Source organism: Notolepis coatsorum (assembly GCF_963971535.1).
Source record: "Notolepis coatsorum genome assembly, chromosome: 3".
NCBI lineage: Eukaryota > Metazoa > Chordata > Actinopteri > Aulopiformes > Paralepididae > Notolepis > Notolepis coatsorum.
The window spans coordinates 181,842,939-181,859,175 of NC_140167.1; the positions used below are offsets into that span (position 1 = coordinate 181,842,939).

General features: G+C 45.7%; 1 protein-coding gene across 4 annotated transcripts in view; it reads left to right on the top strand.

The window, feature by feature from the left end:
- The window catches only part of usp9 (ubiquitin specific peptidase 9), a 153,263-nt gene that overhangs the window by 92,206 nt on the left and 44,820 nt on the right, over positions 1–16,237 (top strand). For 3 of the 4 annotated variants that reach the window (XM_084309461.1, XM_084309464.1, XM_084309462.1), the window contains 16 exons: positions 934–1,140; positions 1,687–1,823; positions 3,581–3,619; positions 5,560–5,693; positions 5,840–5,930; positions 6,553–6,666; positions 6,765–6,993; positions 10,838–10,933; positions 11,695–11,906; positions 12,030–12,270; positions 12,396–12,545; positions 13,226–13,346; positions 13,483–13,613; positions 14,063–14,341; positions 14,541–14,666; positions 14,902–15,039. In XM_084309461.1, the coding sequence (XP_084165587.1) occupies positions 934–1,140; positions 1,687–1,823; positions 3,581–3,619; positions 5,560–5,693; positions 5,840–5,930; positions 6,553–6,666; positions 6,765–6,993; positions 10,838–10,933; positions 11,695–11,906; positions 12,030–12,270; positions 12,396–12,545; positions 13,226–13,346; positions 13,483–13,613; positions 14,063–14,341; positions 14,541–14,666; positions 14,902–15,039 (2,445 nt within the window). The remainder of the gene's footprint in view (positions 1–933; positions 1,141–1,686; positions 1,824–3,580; positions 3,620–5,559; positions 5,694–5,839; positions 5,931–6,552; positions 6,667–6,764; positions 6,994–10,837; positions 10,934–11,694; positions 11,907–12,029; positions 12,271–12,395; positions 12,546–13,225; positions 13,347–13,482; positions 13,614–14,062; positions 14,342–14,540; positions 14,667–14,901; positions 15,040–16,237) is intronic. The other variant, XM_084309463.1, reaches the window with a different exon arrangement.

Genomic DNA, 16,237 nt, shown 5'->3' on the forward strand with positions numbered 1-16,237 from the left:
GTGTGTAATTTATTAGAGTGTTGGCGATGTAGCTAGGTCCCTGTCCATTTAGAGCTTTGTATGTAAGGAGAAGGACCTTAAAGTCAATTCTAAATGTTACAGGAAGCCAGTGTAAAGCGGCTAAGACTGGACTAATGTGCTCTCTCCTTTTGGTTCTAGTTAGCAGTCGGGCTGCATAGTTTTGGATTAGCTGAAGCCTCTCTGTGGTTTTCTTAGGGAGACCTGTGAAGGACACAGGGATATATACATTGTTCTTACACAGGAATGGGAAATATTGTTGACAATTGTTATTCAAATGTATGGGGAGAGAAAAAGATCTGGAAATTGACCACCACACACTGCTATTTGGTCCTAAGAGTCTGTGTAAATCATTAAATATTAGTCATATTATTAGCCTACAGTTGAAAGTAGGGGTGGGCGGTATGGCCTAAAATTTACATCACGCTATATTTAGACCGTAACGGTACAGTAAATCTGTATATTTCTTTAGAACTAATTATTATTCATTGTTTGCATTGGGGCCACGAGCTCCCGCATCACACCCTCCATTTCACCAGCCAATAATGGGCCAACCTCTTGACATGTCTTTTTCCACAAACTAGTTTATTATCTTTCAATGGCAGTGCACACTTTGCTAGCTTTGTATGTTACATTTGTAAATGTGAAAAAGTATTTTTACATTTAAAAGAGCCTAAAAGTAGCCTTCCACCGATACATCCGGTAGAGTCGATACAAATAAAATAAATAAATACAAACATCAATAATTTTTTTTAAATATATATATATAATATAAAAATAACTTCAATAAAAATGCTTGCCTCGAAAAGCATGGAATCGTACAATGGGAAATGCGTAGGAACCTTGGATATACTACAAACGCATTACGCCGAGACTGCTGGCCTGACCCGCTGTGGGCTTGTTCTCCCGGTGCAGGCGAGCTGGACTAACGCCAGCAAGAAGCAGCGCGAGAAGCTCCTGGAGCTGATCCGACGCCTGGCCGAGGACGATAAGGACGGAGTGATGGCCCACAAGGTTCTCAACCTGCTGTGGAACTTGGCACACAGTGACGATGTGCCTGTAGACATCATGGACCAGGCCCTCAGCGCTCACATCAAGATACTGGACTACAGCTGCTCACAGGTCAGTGTGTTCACTGGTGTTACAGGGTATCTGCGGGGTATTACAAAGTCTTAAAGTATTTCATTCATAATTCACAATTTAAGGCCATTAAAATGTCTTACATTTCATTTGCACAGGTTACAGGTATTACATCTTTGGGGGGGCAGCCCGGCTGTCGGGAGATGAAATAATATTAAATATATGAAATGTTTTTGTATTCAAGTTTTCTTTTTTTGCTGGGCTACTGGGAGCTTGGTGCGTCTGGCGAGAGCTTGTATGGAACGTGCAAGAATGTAAAAGTGCAGCCGGCAGTTCTGTGTCGCTATCTGTCTCTTAAGTGGTATTAAAAAGGTCTTAAAAAGTCTTACATTTAACTTGATGAACCCTGCAGATACCCTGTGTTACTGAGATACTCTGTAAAGTGCTTTGAGATACCTTATGTAAGGCGCTATATAAAATAAATGTATTATTATTACTAGATATGAATAGTATAAGGCGGATGAATGGTCAGGGGTGGCTTTCAAATCGGTGAATGTTGATGATGTGTCTATTCATGGTCACTTGCAGGACAGAGACACTCAGAAGATTCAGTGGATAGACCGCTTCATAGAGGAGTTGCGTACCAACGACAAATGGGTGATCCCTGCCCTGAAGCAGATCCGAGAGATCTGTAGCCTGTTCGGAGAAGCTCCTCAGAACCTCAGGTAATGTCATGAAAGTGCTGAATTCTATGGGCTAGATATGGATGAATCTTAACACAGTCGATAGATAGACCTGAATCAGATGTGTGTAGAATGAAAAGGCTATGTGGAGGTTTGCCTCGGAGAACCTGACTGCATTGATAGAAAGGCCATGTGTGGGACAGGAAAGATGGCCATGCTTGCACATGTAGTTTCTTTACTTTGCCAATACTACGACAAATGCTCTATTTCAAATAGTGGCCACCTTTTGTGCTTTGCTCAAAATGCCATATTTCTGTAAATAGTACTTGCAAACCCTTAGAAAAACTAGCAAGCTTTACCTTCATCTTTACCTCCGCCCAAGAGGTTACGTTATCGGTCCCATCTGTAAGCGAGGCTGTAAGTAATGCGTTAGTCATAGTCACCCAATTTGCTGTGAAAATTCATGACCCCTAGAGAACAAACCTATTGATTTTGCACACTTGTGACCTTTACTCTAGCGCCACCATCAGGCCAAACTGAGAACAAGATATCTTGAAAAGTAATCAAATTCGCTCTGTACATTCAGAAGAAATCTATTGATTGTGGTAACAATGAGGCCAATTTATTATTAGTGTATCACCTAGGGATGGGCGTTTACTTGAGTACTGAACTCAAGTGGTTTTTGAGGGTGCTCAATTTATTTATTTATAAAAAAAAAAAAAATTGGTTACCACCAAATACGTCTACCAAAAGTGCCTGATTGTGCCAATGAAAACTCACGTTGTAAGTGAAAAAAAAAAAAATTCAAGTGAGTTTTTTGCAGGAAGCTGGAAGCTGTGGAGCATGGATAGTACACGTGTTACCACGAAAAGTTAGCTTGGCATTATCCAAAAGATTAAAAACAGCAGTTCGTGTTTGTGCATTTCCAAATTGTGCCACCAACACGTCCCCCACTTTGCATGGCGTTTATATACTAGTATTTATATGGACATTCCGCTCCATGAGCAGAGAGACCTGCTGCAGACAGAGTGGAGGTAATGTAATTATTACAAATGGTAACTGACTGTTTCGACTGACGATAAGACATTAAGCGTCTGGTATATTGCTGCATTGTTGTTATGTCAGCGGAGCGAGACATAATAAAACCGGTAGCGCGTGTTTGTGTGGTTCCGCACAATGTCTTGTTATTGCTGCTGCCGTGTGCGTTTTTAAGATGTGCTCTAAAAATAGATTTCCCTTTTTTGCTTGAGCACTACTCGAGTAAGGGGAAACAACATTACTCCTGCCCATCCCTAGTGTCACCTGACCCCTAAATGGTACGGCCCAAAAATGTGCCTGTTGCTGACCCCAGTGACCTTTCCTGTAACGCCACACCATACGGTTTCATAGCCCCGAGTCTGCCGAGACTCATTTTAGTTTTCTATCCAGAAAAGAAATTTGCATATGAAAGTAATGGCAAAGTGTGGAGATGATTCGGCCTCTCTGTGCACGCTATACTGAGTGCATTCTTCTAGGTCACATATTTAACCCACTGATGTCCCTGGCATCTTAATCACATTTTGAGAAGCGCTGAATGAAGCATGCCAGTTCTTCATAAGATAGCATTTTTGTCATTCTGTCTAAACAAGCTTCTCATCCAGTTCCACCATGTCCAAGCTTGTGCAAGTTATTATAGCATTCTTAAGGTTCAGACTCATCTCAGAAAACTTAAGATTTTTACATCATTCTGACTAAATTTGAAGTGGTGCTTTCCTACTGAATGCAGCCAATATGTAGCATGCATGCCTGTTGTTTTTCAGAAAGAAAATGCCAATTAACATACAAACCAATGTAGTGGGGTAAGTGCAGAGTTAATTTGGGGCTTATAACTTTCTTCATAGTGTAAATTCAAATTTATTGTCCAAATGTGTTATTTGCAGCATATGTAATGTCAACTCCTATCATGAATCTGCTTTAGTAACCCTTTCTTGGGCTTAATCTCAAATGACACCAAATCCACACACGCACATACACACACACACACACGCACCCCCCCCCCCCCCCCCCCCCCGCACACACCCTGTGATCCAGAGAGGTGTATCTATAGTGAGGGAGAGCCTTTGAGATGCCCCAGCTCCTTTCAGCTCCAATCATCGAGGGCAACATTTTGAGGGCTCTTGGGGCACGCTTACTCACATTTCCCAAACACTGCAGCCCTTTTTTCTTTTATTTCATGTGGTATTCAGACGGCTCTTTGGCTTGTAGTCTAACTGGTTTATGTGCTTTTGTCTTCTGATTATAATCACACGGTCATCAGCAGAATTAAGCTCATGCTAAACAACACAACATATCCCATTTGGTGCGCACCTTCATCCACAGCGCCTTCGCTGTACCGCAGGGCTTTCCACAGGGTAAACAACATGGTGCTGAGTTGCAACTAGGGGATGGTCCGGAGGTGGGCTACACCCACCCGACCAGGAGGCAAAAACAAATTGGCAATAAAGAAAGCCATTTGCTGTAATTTCCTGCAACTTAAAAACATAATTTCAAGGGCGGCTGGGTGGCGCAGCAGACAAGGCGCTCGTCACCAACGCAAGAGACACTGGTATCGAATCCAGCTGTCCGCGTTGCTTCCGGCTTGGCCGGCCGTCATACTGGCTCGATTGGCAGAGTCAGTGGGAGGGAAGCCGGTGGGTGGGTCTGGGTCGTTGTGGACAGCGACTCCTACAGTTCGGTCGGGGCGCCTGCACAGCGAGGGAAGGATCTAGGGAGATAGTGTGACCTTCCACACGTTACACTCTCAGTGAGAGTCCGCACTGCCAGGTGAAAAGAAGTGGTGGGCTGGGTACACATGTGTCGGAGGAAGCATGTGATAGTCTCCGCCCTCCCAGACCGACGGTAGGGGGTAGAGTGCGCAACGACCAGGAAGGGGATTGGGAATTTGCATAACAACTAACATTGGGAGGGGAGAAAAACGGAAAAAGGAGGAAAAAGATAATAATAAAAAAAAAAAAAATACAAAACATAATTTCAATAAAATAGCTATTTAAGTACAGTGTATAAGGTATAAGCTGGCCCCAAGCTTTCACTGCAAATTTTTTTTAAATGTATATATTTCTTGCCGCATTGTCACAGTGGCGCAACGCCCCTTTACCACTGTTTAGGGAAAGCCCTGGTACTGCGCATAACATTTTCAGCGCGGGTTGACCAATCAGGAATGGGAGTCATAGGGGTTAACCATTGTTTCAGCACAAAACGGAACATCCTTTCCCAGATGTACTGATTTGAAACATGTCGCAGTCGCCCCTCTTAATAACTCCAGATGAAACCATGTAGTAAAACCATGTAGGCTGTTCTCACCTGGTCTTACTCTCGGGACAAACGTCTGAACATCACATGAAAATACACAGGAGATCCTCTGATTCACCACTGAAATTCCTTTGCTGTTATGCTGCTAAACATACCACAAGCACACATATATATATATATATATATATATATATATATATATATATATATATATATATATATATATATATATATATATATATACACACATTCTTACATGCATTCAGACACACACACATACATACATACATGCACACATGCTTGCATGCATTCATGTGCACACACACACACACATTATACAAGGGATGTATTTGTTTCATCAGAGACTACAAAATAATAGCTTACCATTTTCATCATAGACGCTGACTTCCTTCCTCTCTCTCTCTCTCTCTGTCTTTGTGTTTCTCCATCCGCCTACGTGTGCCCTCCCCTTGCCATCCTCTCGCTCCAGTCAAACCCAGCGGAGCCCTCACGTCTTCTACCGCCACGACCTAATCAACCAGCTGCAGCACAACCATGCCCTGGTCACCCTGGTGGCTGAGAACCTGTCTGCCTACATGGAGACCATGAGGCAGTTCTCCAAAGGTAAGCCCCCCCCCCCCCCCCCCCCCCCCCCACGTATTCACCTGACATTTCAACAACCCACCTCGGCTACGACCGCAGGTCTCTCACGTAAGGCGCTGTGCGTTGTGTGCGGCTGATCTGACCGCTGCCTGTGACTGTTTGTGCAGCGGAACAGGCGGAGTTTGACCCCCAGACGGTGAGGGCAGGGAGCCGCTACAGCCACGTCCAGGAAGTCCAGGAGCGGCTCAACTTCCTGAGGTACGTAGGAACCTCGGCTGGGAAGCAAACCTGGGCTTTTAGTGTTGAAGCAGTGTGTACTAGTCTTAACAGCAGCTACCCACTCTCGGTTGGTTGATTACTCGTGTATTATGACAGTTGTTTCTGTCACAGTGGACAAGGTGCATGAATATGATTAAGAGGAATGAGTAAAAAGTACAATTTATTTTTCTCATGTTTTTTGTATTCAGAGTTAATTCTATTGTTTACGCCGTTTATTTTTTCTCTTTTATATTCAGATCTATGAGATGAGTCCATTGATGACGTTTTAAAAAGGCAAACGAATGTCTTGCCCATATTTATTGTAACGTATAATATAACTGATGGGGCATACAGATCCTCATCTGCACCTTTGATTACACTGTTTACTTTCTCATATTCAGATTATAATATTATATGTTATATTGTTTTAACTTTTTTTGTTTTTTTATATATATAATTGTATTGCCTATATTTATGTCTTTCTACCATTACCCTGCCCATACCTGTACCCCCCCCCCCCCCCCTCCTCCCTCCCCCGTGCTGCTGTGATGCCCTGAATTTCCCCAAGGGGATCAATAAAGGAATATGTCATCTTATCCTGTTTGCTTTGTATCCGTGTCAGGTTCCTGCTGAAGGATGGCCAGCTGTGGCTGTGCGCCCCGCAGGCCAAGCAGATCTGGAAGTGCCTGGCCGAGAACGCCGTGTATCTCTGTGACCGCGAGGCCTGCTTCAAATGGTGCGCTCGACTTTTCATCATCCACTGCGGTTTTCTTACTGAACCAAAATCGGGTCAAATGATCAATGGGTCCTAAGAGTTTCCCTCTTTCCCGACAGGTACTCCAAGCTGATGGGCGACGAGCCGGACCTGGACCCCGACATCAACAAGGACTTCTTCGAGAACAACGTTCTGCAGCTGGACCCGTCTCTGCTGACGGAGAACGGCATGAAGTGCTTCGAGAGGTTCTTCAAGGCCGTCAACTGCAGGGAGGGAAAACTGGTGGCCAAGCGCAGGGCCTACATGATGGACGACCTGGAGCTAATAGGCCTGGACTACCTCTGGAGGGTGAGGAGATGGCTCCAGCTACTGTTTAATATACAGCCCTGGGCCAATGCGCAAGGTGTATATGGCTGTCCCCAGCAAGCCATAAAAGATTGCTCCATCTATCCCACTATGCAAAACGTCTAGTATCCTCTTTGGCTGTTTAGCAAGCGTTAACGCTAACATTTGCTACCAAACATTAGAGTTGCTTTGTCAGCTAACATTCGTTTGTGTTAATCAAAGATGTTCTTTGTCTTTGATTAACAGTAGCTAGCGTTAGCTGCAACATCTGGTAGCTGACATTATCTCTAAAAAATTATTCTATAGCTTATGTTAGTGCTAACGCTAGCTAACGGCAAAAGAGGATGTGTTAAATGCTTTAGATAGGGTAGATAGGACTGAGTGACATTATTAACAGGTGCAGCCATACAGTCCATCATTGGTATTTGTAGATTATTCTTTGTTTGTTTTAACCTACTTGGAGTACCAGAGAGGGGTGGGGTTTACAGGACAATTTAAATTGTCAGGTAAATCTGAACAGATTATACTGAACCGATAACAAGAAAACGCATTTTCTAAACTATAGTATACTATTTACAAATACTGTTGGACCTACATCTGGGAAAATACCACATCTTAACCAAATAGAAGACGAAAGTATGGCCGGTGAGTGCGAGGTATACCAAATATGAAGGTATTCCGTCATGGAGCCACACTATGGACTTTTACTATACCGTCGTCCACCGTATATACCGGTATACATATTGTAAAAATATATACATAGACTGTATATTATTTTGTTCAATCAAAAAAAGATTCCTTACAGCAGTATTAAAAAGTAAGGGAGAACCATTCAGCAACTCCGATGGATTATGTTTATTGATACAATTCACCAACGCGGTTTGGCAACATGCCTTCATCAGGGTTACGTTTGAATTGTGTCAATAAAGAACTTTGTTTTTAGAACATCCATCGGCCTCCAATTTTCCTCCCTTACTAGTTGTTTCCAGTTCACACCAGTTGAAAGACGAAGACTATTTTTTAATGAAATGGGACCATAAAAATTGTATTACAAGATAAAAGACAGATATATCTTTGGCATATCGCCCAGCCCTACTTGAAAGCACCTTGTTTTTTTTAATTATTATTATAATTTCTTTTATAAAGCTGTGTTCCTCCATCACATTTTCACTTCAAAGCCCCTGGCTGCATTTTTTTGCTGCCGCAGCCTCTGAACAGCGTGGTCTTTATTTAGTGAATCTCCAGCTCCAGATAAACCTCTGGCGCTGATTGGAACGTCACAGCTGCCTGATTGTTTCAGGAGCCGCTGGAACTGATAGATTTTACATCGGTATGTATGGGTGGGAGAAAGAGAGGGCGATGACCTAGTTGAGAAGAGCTGTTGATTTCCTGACCTACATTGCCGTAATCCTTCTGTGCGGAGAAATGCATCGGTGATCACCATCACCAAGAGTGACTGGCAGGCTTTTGGGGATGCCAGAATGGGGTGCTGTGGTATTGGAACATGGCTACCCCATCTCATCCTATCCCACCAGTCGCCTTACTTCTGTAGGTTGGCTAGAGTGAGCGGTTTAGCAGAATATAAGCTGCCTTGGGTCAACAACTGGTCTGGAGAAGCTGTGAGGAAGTCGGTCTGCCTCACCTGATCTACACTGGGGGATGGTTTTCAGCCTTTTCAACATGTTGGCACTTGGCAGACTGTCTGCCGACTCGGCTCCGAGCAGAAGCTAGCTAACTTTTCACATGGACTCAAAACATCTCCATCATGTGTCTGCAGCACCATCAGTCAAAGTTTGGTACGCTCGTCCAAAAAAGACATACCTGGCTATGCCCATGTCTACCAGGCTCTCCTCTGTGAATAATAATGGCTCTCCTTGCTCTGAAATGCCAGCGAACCAGCTGTTGAGAGGCAAAGAGTAGACTCCAATTGTGCAGAGAAGCTCTGAAATGTGAGTCACCTGCAGTTATTCTCCTAGATGTTTCTCTAAATGGCTAAGTAACGCATGCCTTGTTAGTCAACACGCCCACTTTAAAGATCTGTGGAAATTGCATTTACGTCATTGGGAGATTCCGTGATTTGACGCATTTCTGAATGCAGCAGACCTTTGGGGGGGGGGGGGGGGGGGCAATTTGATTTACATTCCCAAAGTACCTACTCATTTAGGCCCGGAGAGTGGGTGTGTGTGGTTCAAAACAAATTGTAATGGACAATTTTTCTTTGCCGTTCATCCTAAAATGCAGAGTAACACAACTCGGGAGACGATATTGAATTGGACAAAATTAAATTACATTTTGGCACATAGTGATGGATGAGAAGAACCAGGTGCAGACAACAGGGGTTAGATGGAGGAGAACATTTTTTATTTCATTGGCTCTTTTAACCCTCTAAGCCAAGGCCTACATAGACCAAGGTTCTTACTTACTTACTTACTTACTTACTTACTTACTTACTTACTTACTTACTTACTTACTTACTTACTTACTTACTTACTTACTTACTTACTTACTTACTTACTTACTTACTTACTTACTTACTTACTTACTTACTTACTTACTTACTTACTTACTTACTTACTTACTTACTTACTTACTTACTTACTTACTTACTTACTTACTTACTTACTTACTTACTTACTTACTTACTTACTTACTTACTTACTTACTTACTTACTTACTTACTTACTTACTTACTTACTTACTTACTTACTTACTTACTTACTTACTTACTTACTTACTTACTTACTTACTTATCCTCTTCGTCCCGGTTGGGGCATAAGGCGGGACGAAGAGGATAAGTAAGGTTCGCCTACACATAATGTTGTACTTTTGCCAATTCTGAGCTTATTCTTTTGAGTCAGTATCAAGTGTCATACCGTTTAGGATTATGGGGAACTTACCCTTCATAGCTTACCAGGGAATGATTGTTTTTTTTCAACATTGAAAGTTCTATTCAGGCGTTTCAAACCTCCATGTGTGTGTCTGTCTGAGGGCGTATAGAGAAATGATAGAAATGTTCCATTGGTTCTCCCAGGCCACGTGACCATTTCTAGCATTTCCATTGGCTATAGGCTAAAAACTCAGTGACTGATATAGAAATAGATGGATAGATACAGTGCATTAGATGCAGATGCATTCTGAAGATAAATCTAGATATTTCAAGATGATATGCCTTACTTCCTGTTCTCTACTGGGGGAAGAGAATCCCCGGATACAGATACAATTCAAAGCAAGTCCAAACGGTTAAAGATATTTAATGTTTTGCAAAACGCGCCTAGTGTTGCGTGGGCGTGACACTCAGCTTTAGAGGGCTAAACAAGTAAAGGGAGAGAAAAGGCCAGTGCTACACAGCAGGACATGTCTGAATATTATGAAGCCATTATTACCATACTAGGTGCAGTTTAGGTTAAGAATAATTACCTTTTAACCTAATAGTTTTCTTTTAACCTCTCTAGTGCCTCATCTCCGTCCTCTCCACTGAATGGTTGCGTTTTGACATTGACTAATGCGGTTTCAGCGGATGTCTGGTGGTTCCGAGTGTGAATGGACCTATATCTCGAACCATGCCCTCTTCTCTTGATCCTCCAATCACAATCGTTGTCCGAGGGAAGCAACAGTTGTGACTGGAGGATCCGGAAAAGTGGGCAGTGTTTCAGAGAGGTCAGTCGTGTCGTTCCGCTCCCTCTCCTGTGTCTGAGTGACGTATGATGAAGCGCGTAAACGATGAGTAATGGCACTTGACTCGAGTGCCTCTCCAACGTGCGCAAGCTCTGAGTATGATGGAGAGAGCCAGACGGCCTGTATTGATTTCTGCTGTTATTCCCCCGCCCCCACCCCACTCCTCCTCAAGGTGGTGATTCAAGGAAGTGATGACATCGCCAGCCGAGCTATAGACCTGCTGAAAGAGATCTACACCAACCTCGGACCAAAACTACAAGTCAACCAGGTACAACCACCGCTTGTCTCCAATCTCCATAATTAAAAACGGCAGCTTTGTCTCTAGTTGTGTCTCTGCCCTTTCGTCTCCTTCCTGCCCATGCTTGTCTCTCAGCTCCTCTTTGTCCACTTCCAGTCGGGGAGCGTTTCTACCGTTAATTCCAAAACAAACAATTTGAAAACTTGTTTTTATCTCGTCTCCAGTCAAGTTGACGATAAGGGGTTGTTCTTTTTTTTATCCACTTTTTTCTCCCCATTTTCAATTTTTCTCCCATCCCAATTTCGTATTTACAATTCTCCCCTCCCCTGTCTTGAACGTTGCTAGACTATGCCTCCCACTGGTCGGCTGTAGTGAGGATAGAAGCCATGCATCACGTGTCCCCTCCGGTACACGAGGAGGCAGCCTGTCGCATCTTTTGGCCGCAGCAGCTCGAACTCTCAGTGGCGAGGAGTAACGCGTGGGAGGCTCACGCTGCCCCCGATACTTCCTGTTTCCGCCGCACCGGCGTCACCCAACCGACCTGTAGGAGTCGCTGTCCACAACGTCCAATCCCCACCCACCGGCTTTCCCACCCTCTAACACTGCCAATTGTGTTAGTATGATGACCGGCCAAGCCGGTAGCAACGCCGAGAGCTGGGCCTTGAGAGAGAGCTGGGCCTTGAGAGAGAGCTGGGCCTTGAAAGCGAGCGCCTTGCGCACTGCACCACTCAGCCGCCACAGGGGTTGTTGTTCTTGACTGTGTATTCCTCTGACCACCTCCTCCTCCGCAGGTGGAGATCCACGAGGACTTCATCCAGTCGTGTTTCGACCGTCTGAAGGCGTCCTACGACACCCTGTGCGTGCTGGACGGGGACAAGGACAGCATCAACTGCGCCCGGCAGGAGGCCATCCGCATGGTCCGAGTGCTCACCGTGCTCAAGGAGTACATCAACGAGTGTGACAGCGACTACCACGAGGAGAGGACCATCCTGCCCATGTCCAGGTAGGGTCGAAGGCCGAGACGCACTGACCAGCCGACATGATGATGACCGCCGCCAGGCTCGGGAGCTACCGTTTGATTGGTTAACTCGAACTCCATTCCCATCCCCTTCCTTCTCTCGTCCAGGGCTTTCCGGGGGAAGCACATCACGCTGATCGTGCGCTTCCCCAACCAGGGGCGTCAGGTGGACGACCTGGACATCTGGTCTCACACCAACGACACCATCGGCTCGGTGCGCCGCGGCATCCTGAGCCGGATCAAGGCCAACGCCACGCACACGAAGATAGAGCTCTTCATCGGCGGAGAGGTCGTCGACCCGGCCGACGACAGGAAGCTGATCGGACAGCTCAATTTGAAGGATAAAACGGTGAGGGCGATGGAACTCTTCTCTCCATAGAAGTAGATGTTTGAGACGGCGCTGAAGGTATTCTGTATTCACATCGATTGCTTTGCATTATGGCGACATGACTGTTCCTGTGTGTCTGTGTGTAGTTGATCACAGCCAAGCTGACTCAGGTGAGCACCAACATGCCCTCCAGCCCAGACAGCTCCTCTGACTCGTCCACTGGCTCCCCTGGTAACCATGGCAACCACTACAGTGATGGGCCCAACCCTGAGGTGGAGAGCTGCCTGCCTGGCGTGGTCAGTATTACTTAGACTAGGGCTATTTCCTTGCTCATTGTAACCTTTTTGTCTATATTCTAAAACGGTGCTTCTCAAACCTTTTCATGTCAAGGACCCCCAAATATATGCATATTAGGCCAGGGAGCCCCATCTGAGAAGATATAGTCACAGGGAGCCCCATCTGAGAAGATCTAGTCCCAGGGAGCCCCATCTGAGAAGATCTAGTCCCGGGGAGCCCCATCTGAGAAGATCTAGTCCCAGGGAGCCCCATCTGAGAAGATCTAGTCCCAGGGAGCCCCATCTGAGAAGATATAGTCCTGGGGAGTTTAGATGTCAGATGTGTGTGGCTAGTCCAGAATTCCATAACTGTCTATAATAGTTAGATAACAATGGAGGGAGTGGAACCTATGATCAGAATAGTCATTCTTATACATTCTGTTATTGGACTAACTTCTAGTCAATTCAACAATAGTGAAGTTAAAACTATTCCCCAGTTTCCCTGGGACCCACTATGAGAGGCAGATTTCTGACTCTGTAGCGCAGCACATCCTGGCAGGGACCCACTATGAGAGGCAGATTTCTGACTCTGTAGCGCAGCACATCCTGGCAGGGACCCACTTTGAGAGCCAGCTTTCTGACTCTGTAGCGCAGCACATCCTGGCAGCGATTCAACTCCCCGCCTGCTCCTCTCTTTTCAGATCATGTCGCTGCACCTGCGCTACATCTCCTTCCTGTGGCAGGTGGCCGACCTGGGCTGCAACCTCAACATGCCACTGCTCCGAGACGGAGCCCGCGTTCTCATGAAACTCATGCCTCCAGGTGCGCGCATGCCACATGTTCACAATCGCAGTCACAAACATGCTCCCTGAGCAAAGCAAAACTTCCATCCACACACACAAACACACACGCATGAGGTGCACTAACCTGAGTCGGCTGTGCTATCTTTGACCCCTAGATAACACTACCGTGGAGAACCTACGTGCTGTGTGTCTGGACCACGCCAAACTGGGGGAGAACAGCCTCAGCCCCACACTGGATTCCCGCTTCTTTGGCCCCTCGCCCTCACAAGTGCTTTACCTCATAGAGGTGGGCCTCAGTCGTGCCTCTTCACACAGCAGCTCATAAACACACGCCCATCTGTTTGACTGTTCCGGCGGGGGGTTCACATGCCTTCGAGCGACATTGTACTATTGTACTTATTTTATGCCTATTCTTAAGTCTGCACGTTTACATTGCACTACTTTTATTGTCTTTTATACCTATTCTTATGTCTGCAATTTATGCATTGTCTTTTTTATTTTGTCAATTTGTGTGCTGATTTTATGCCTATGTTCTTTTTATACTAATTGCTGTGGTGCACTCTTTATTATTATATTGTAGACATTTCGACGACATTGAAAATGAGGGTGACCTCAATTGTATTTTCGAGAATAAATAAAGGTTGATGATGATGATCTCCACCCCCCTCCCCATGTTCTCGTTTCCATGCCTGACTTCTTCTTCTCCCCCCCCCCCCCCCCCCCCCCCCCCCTCAGGTCGTGTATGCCCTGCTGATGCCGGCCAGCGCCACGCTGGGCGAGGACGCCAGTGACTTCCAGTACAACTTCCTGAAGAGCGGCGGGCTGCCCCTGGTGCTGAGCATGCTCACCAGGAACAACTTCCTGCCGTCGGCGGACATGGAGACGCGGCGCGGGGCCTACCTCAACGCGCTGAAGATCGCCAAGCTGCTGCTCACCGCCGTGGGCTTCGGGCACGTCAAGGCCGTGGCCGAGGCCTGCCAGCCCAACGCCGAGGGCAACGTTCCCGTCTCACCGGTTAGACCGCATGGCGACACGCTCACTCTCGCACAGAGACCGGACCTGTAGAGCCGGTTCCTCTGTGTTCACAAACCCATGTTTTTACTGACAACTGAGCTCTCGGCTCTCTCATTACAGGCTCTCAGCCTCTCCTCTCGATGACAGATTGTCTGAAACCTTGTTTGCCCTCCTCCCCGTTGTCTGTCCCTCTCACCAGATCAACCAGGCGACTCACGACCAGGCCCTGGTCCTCCAGATCGCCCTGCAGAACATCCCAAACCCTGCCTCAGAGTGCATGCTGCGCAACGTAGCCATCCGCCTGGCCCAGCAGATCTCTGACGAGGTGAGGGGGGCTTTTAAGGAGGATTGAAGGTTTTCTATTGTATCAAAGAACAGTGATGAAAAAAAAACAAGCAATACCAGCAGAGTGTAATGAGAAAGCATGTAGTAGTAAGTGGTAAATACAGCACTCTGGGAATACGAGTCACGGCAGAGCTTTGCGAGGCAATGGGTTGATGAGGGAAGGGTTCGTGTTTAGCGGCGATGGCTTCTTTAACAGTAGCTTTCTTTCCCTTCAGAACTTCTTCCAGGCATCAAAGTACATCCCAGACATCTGTGTGATCCGTGCCGTGCAGAAGATCGTGTGGGCATCGGGCTGCGGCACCGTGCAGCTCGTCTTCAGCTCCAACGAGGAGATCAGCAAGATCTACGAGAAGGTGAGACTGAGTGTTGCTGCAGTCAATTGTTTAAGTAGAAAGCTATCTGGCTGCATGTTAGCCTTAGCTTAGCACAATGAATGGAGGCGGACAGTGCCGGTTAGCCTTCGGGAGAGGTGTTAGTTGGACAATGCCTAGGCTAACCGCCACTGTCCGCTTCCATTCATTGTGCTAAGCTAGACTTAACACTCATGCCGCACATACGCACACTTATGGCCAGAGGAAAGGCCACTTTAAATTAGTATAACATCAGGAACAGTGTATTGCACTACTAAAGCTACCTAGCATGTCCTATATGCTCTGTAAATACTATGTACAGATACCGAGATGGCACACCATGTACCTGTTTATTGCACTGTTGTTTTTTACTGGATTCTATTGATATGTTGTACCACTGTATTTTTATTGGATTCTATTATATGTTGTACCACTGTATTGCACATCGTCGTGGGCAAGACCAGCCGCATTTCATTGTATACCTGTATGCCGTGACAATTAAAACTCTTGACTTGACTTGACTTGACTTGGCTAACGTGCAGCGAGATAGCTTTCTACTGAACGCACAGAGGAAACTGGCATCTTATCATCTTGTCTCTCTCTGGAGAAGACTGTAAACTAATTTCTCAAAATGTCGGCGTGTTCCTTTAAACCGGCTTTTTAGACAATAAAAACGCACGGAAACGCTGGCTTTTATGTACGACATCACAGACGAGTCAAGGACGAGCGGTGGAATAAAATTGAGTTAAATTGTCCGGTATGCGTCTTCTTTGTTGGAAGCGCTCCCTTCCCTGTATGTAGCTGTCTCCTGTCAGCCCCCTCTGCAGCAGTTTATGTGGTAATTGTCTCTGTGGAGTAATTGGCCTTAGAATTTGAGCTTGCTGAGCTGACTAATTAGGCCTTGTAGCTAGTGAGCACCTGCTGCCAGCGGACTGGAAGCCCACCAGAGCTTTGGAGAGTTCTCCTCCCCTTTACTGGGCCGTGTTTTCTATTTAGAGCCATTCACTGGGTGAATTGTAACAAAATGGAATACATTTTCCCATTTCAGTTAGGCGTACACGGTTCTCCCTTTTATTGCAAATTGTGTCTGTTCTCAATATCCATAATTTATTGGGAGATGCACTAATGTGTTTTTCTTTGGGACGGTTTTTGTTGTGGTATTAATGCACATAACAAATGATAAAATAAGTGATAAATAATA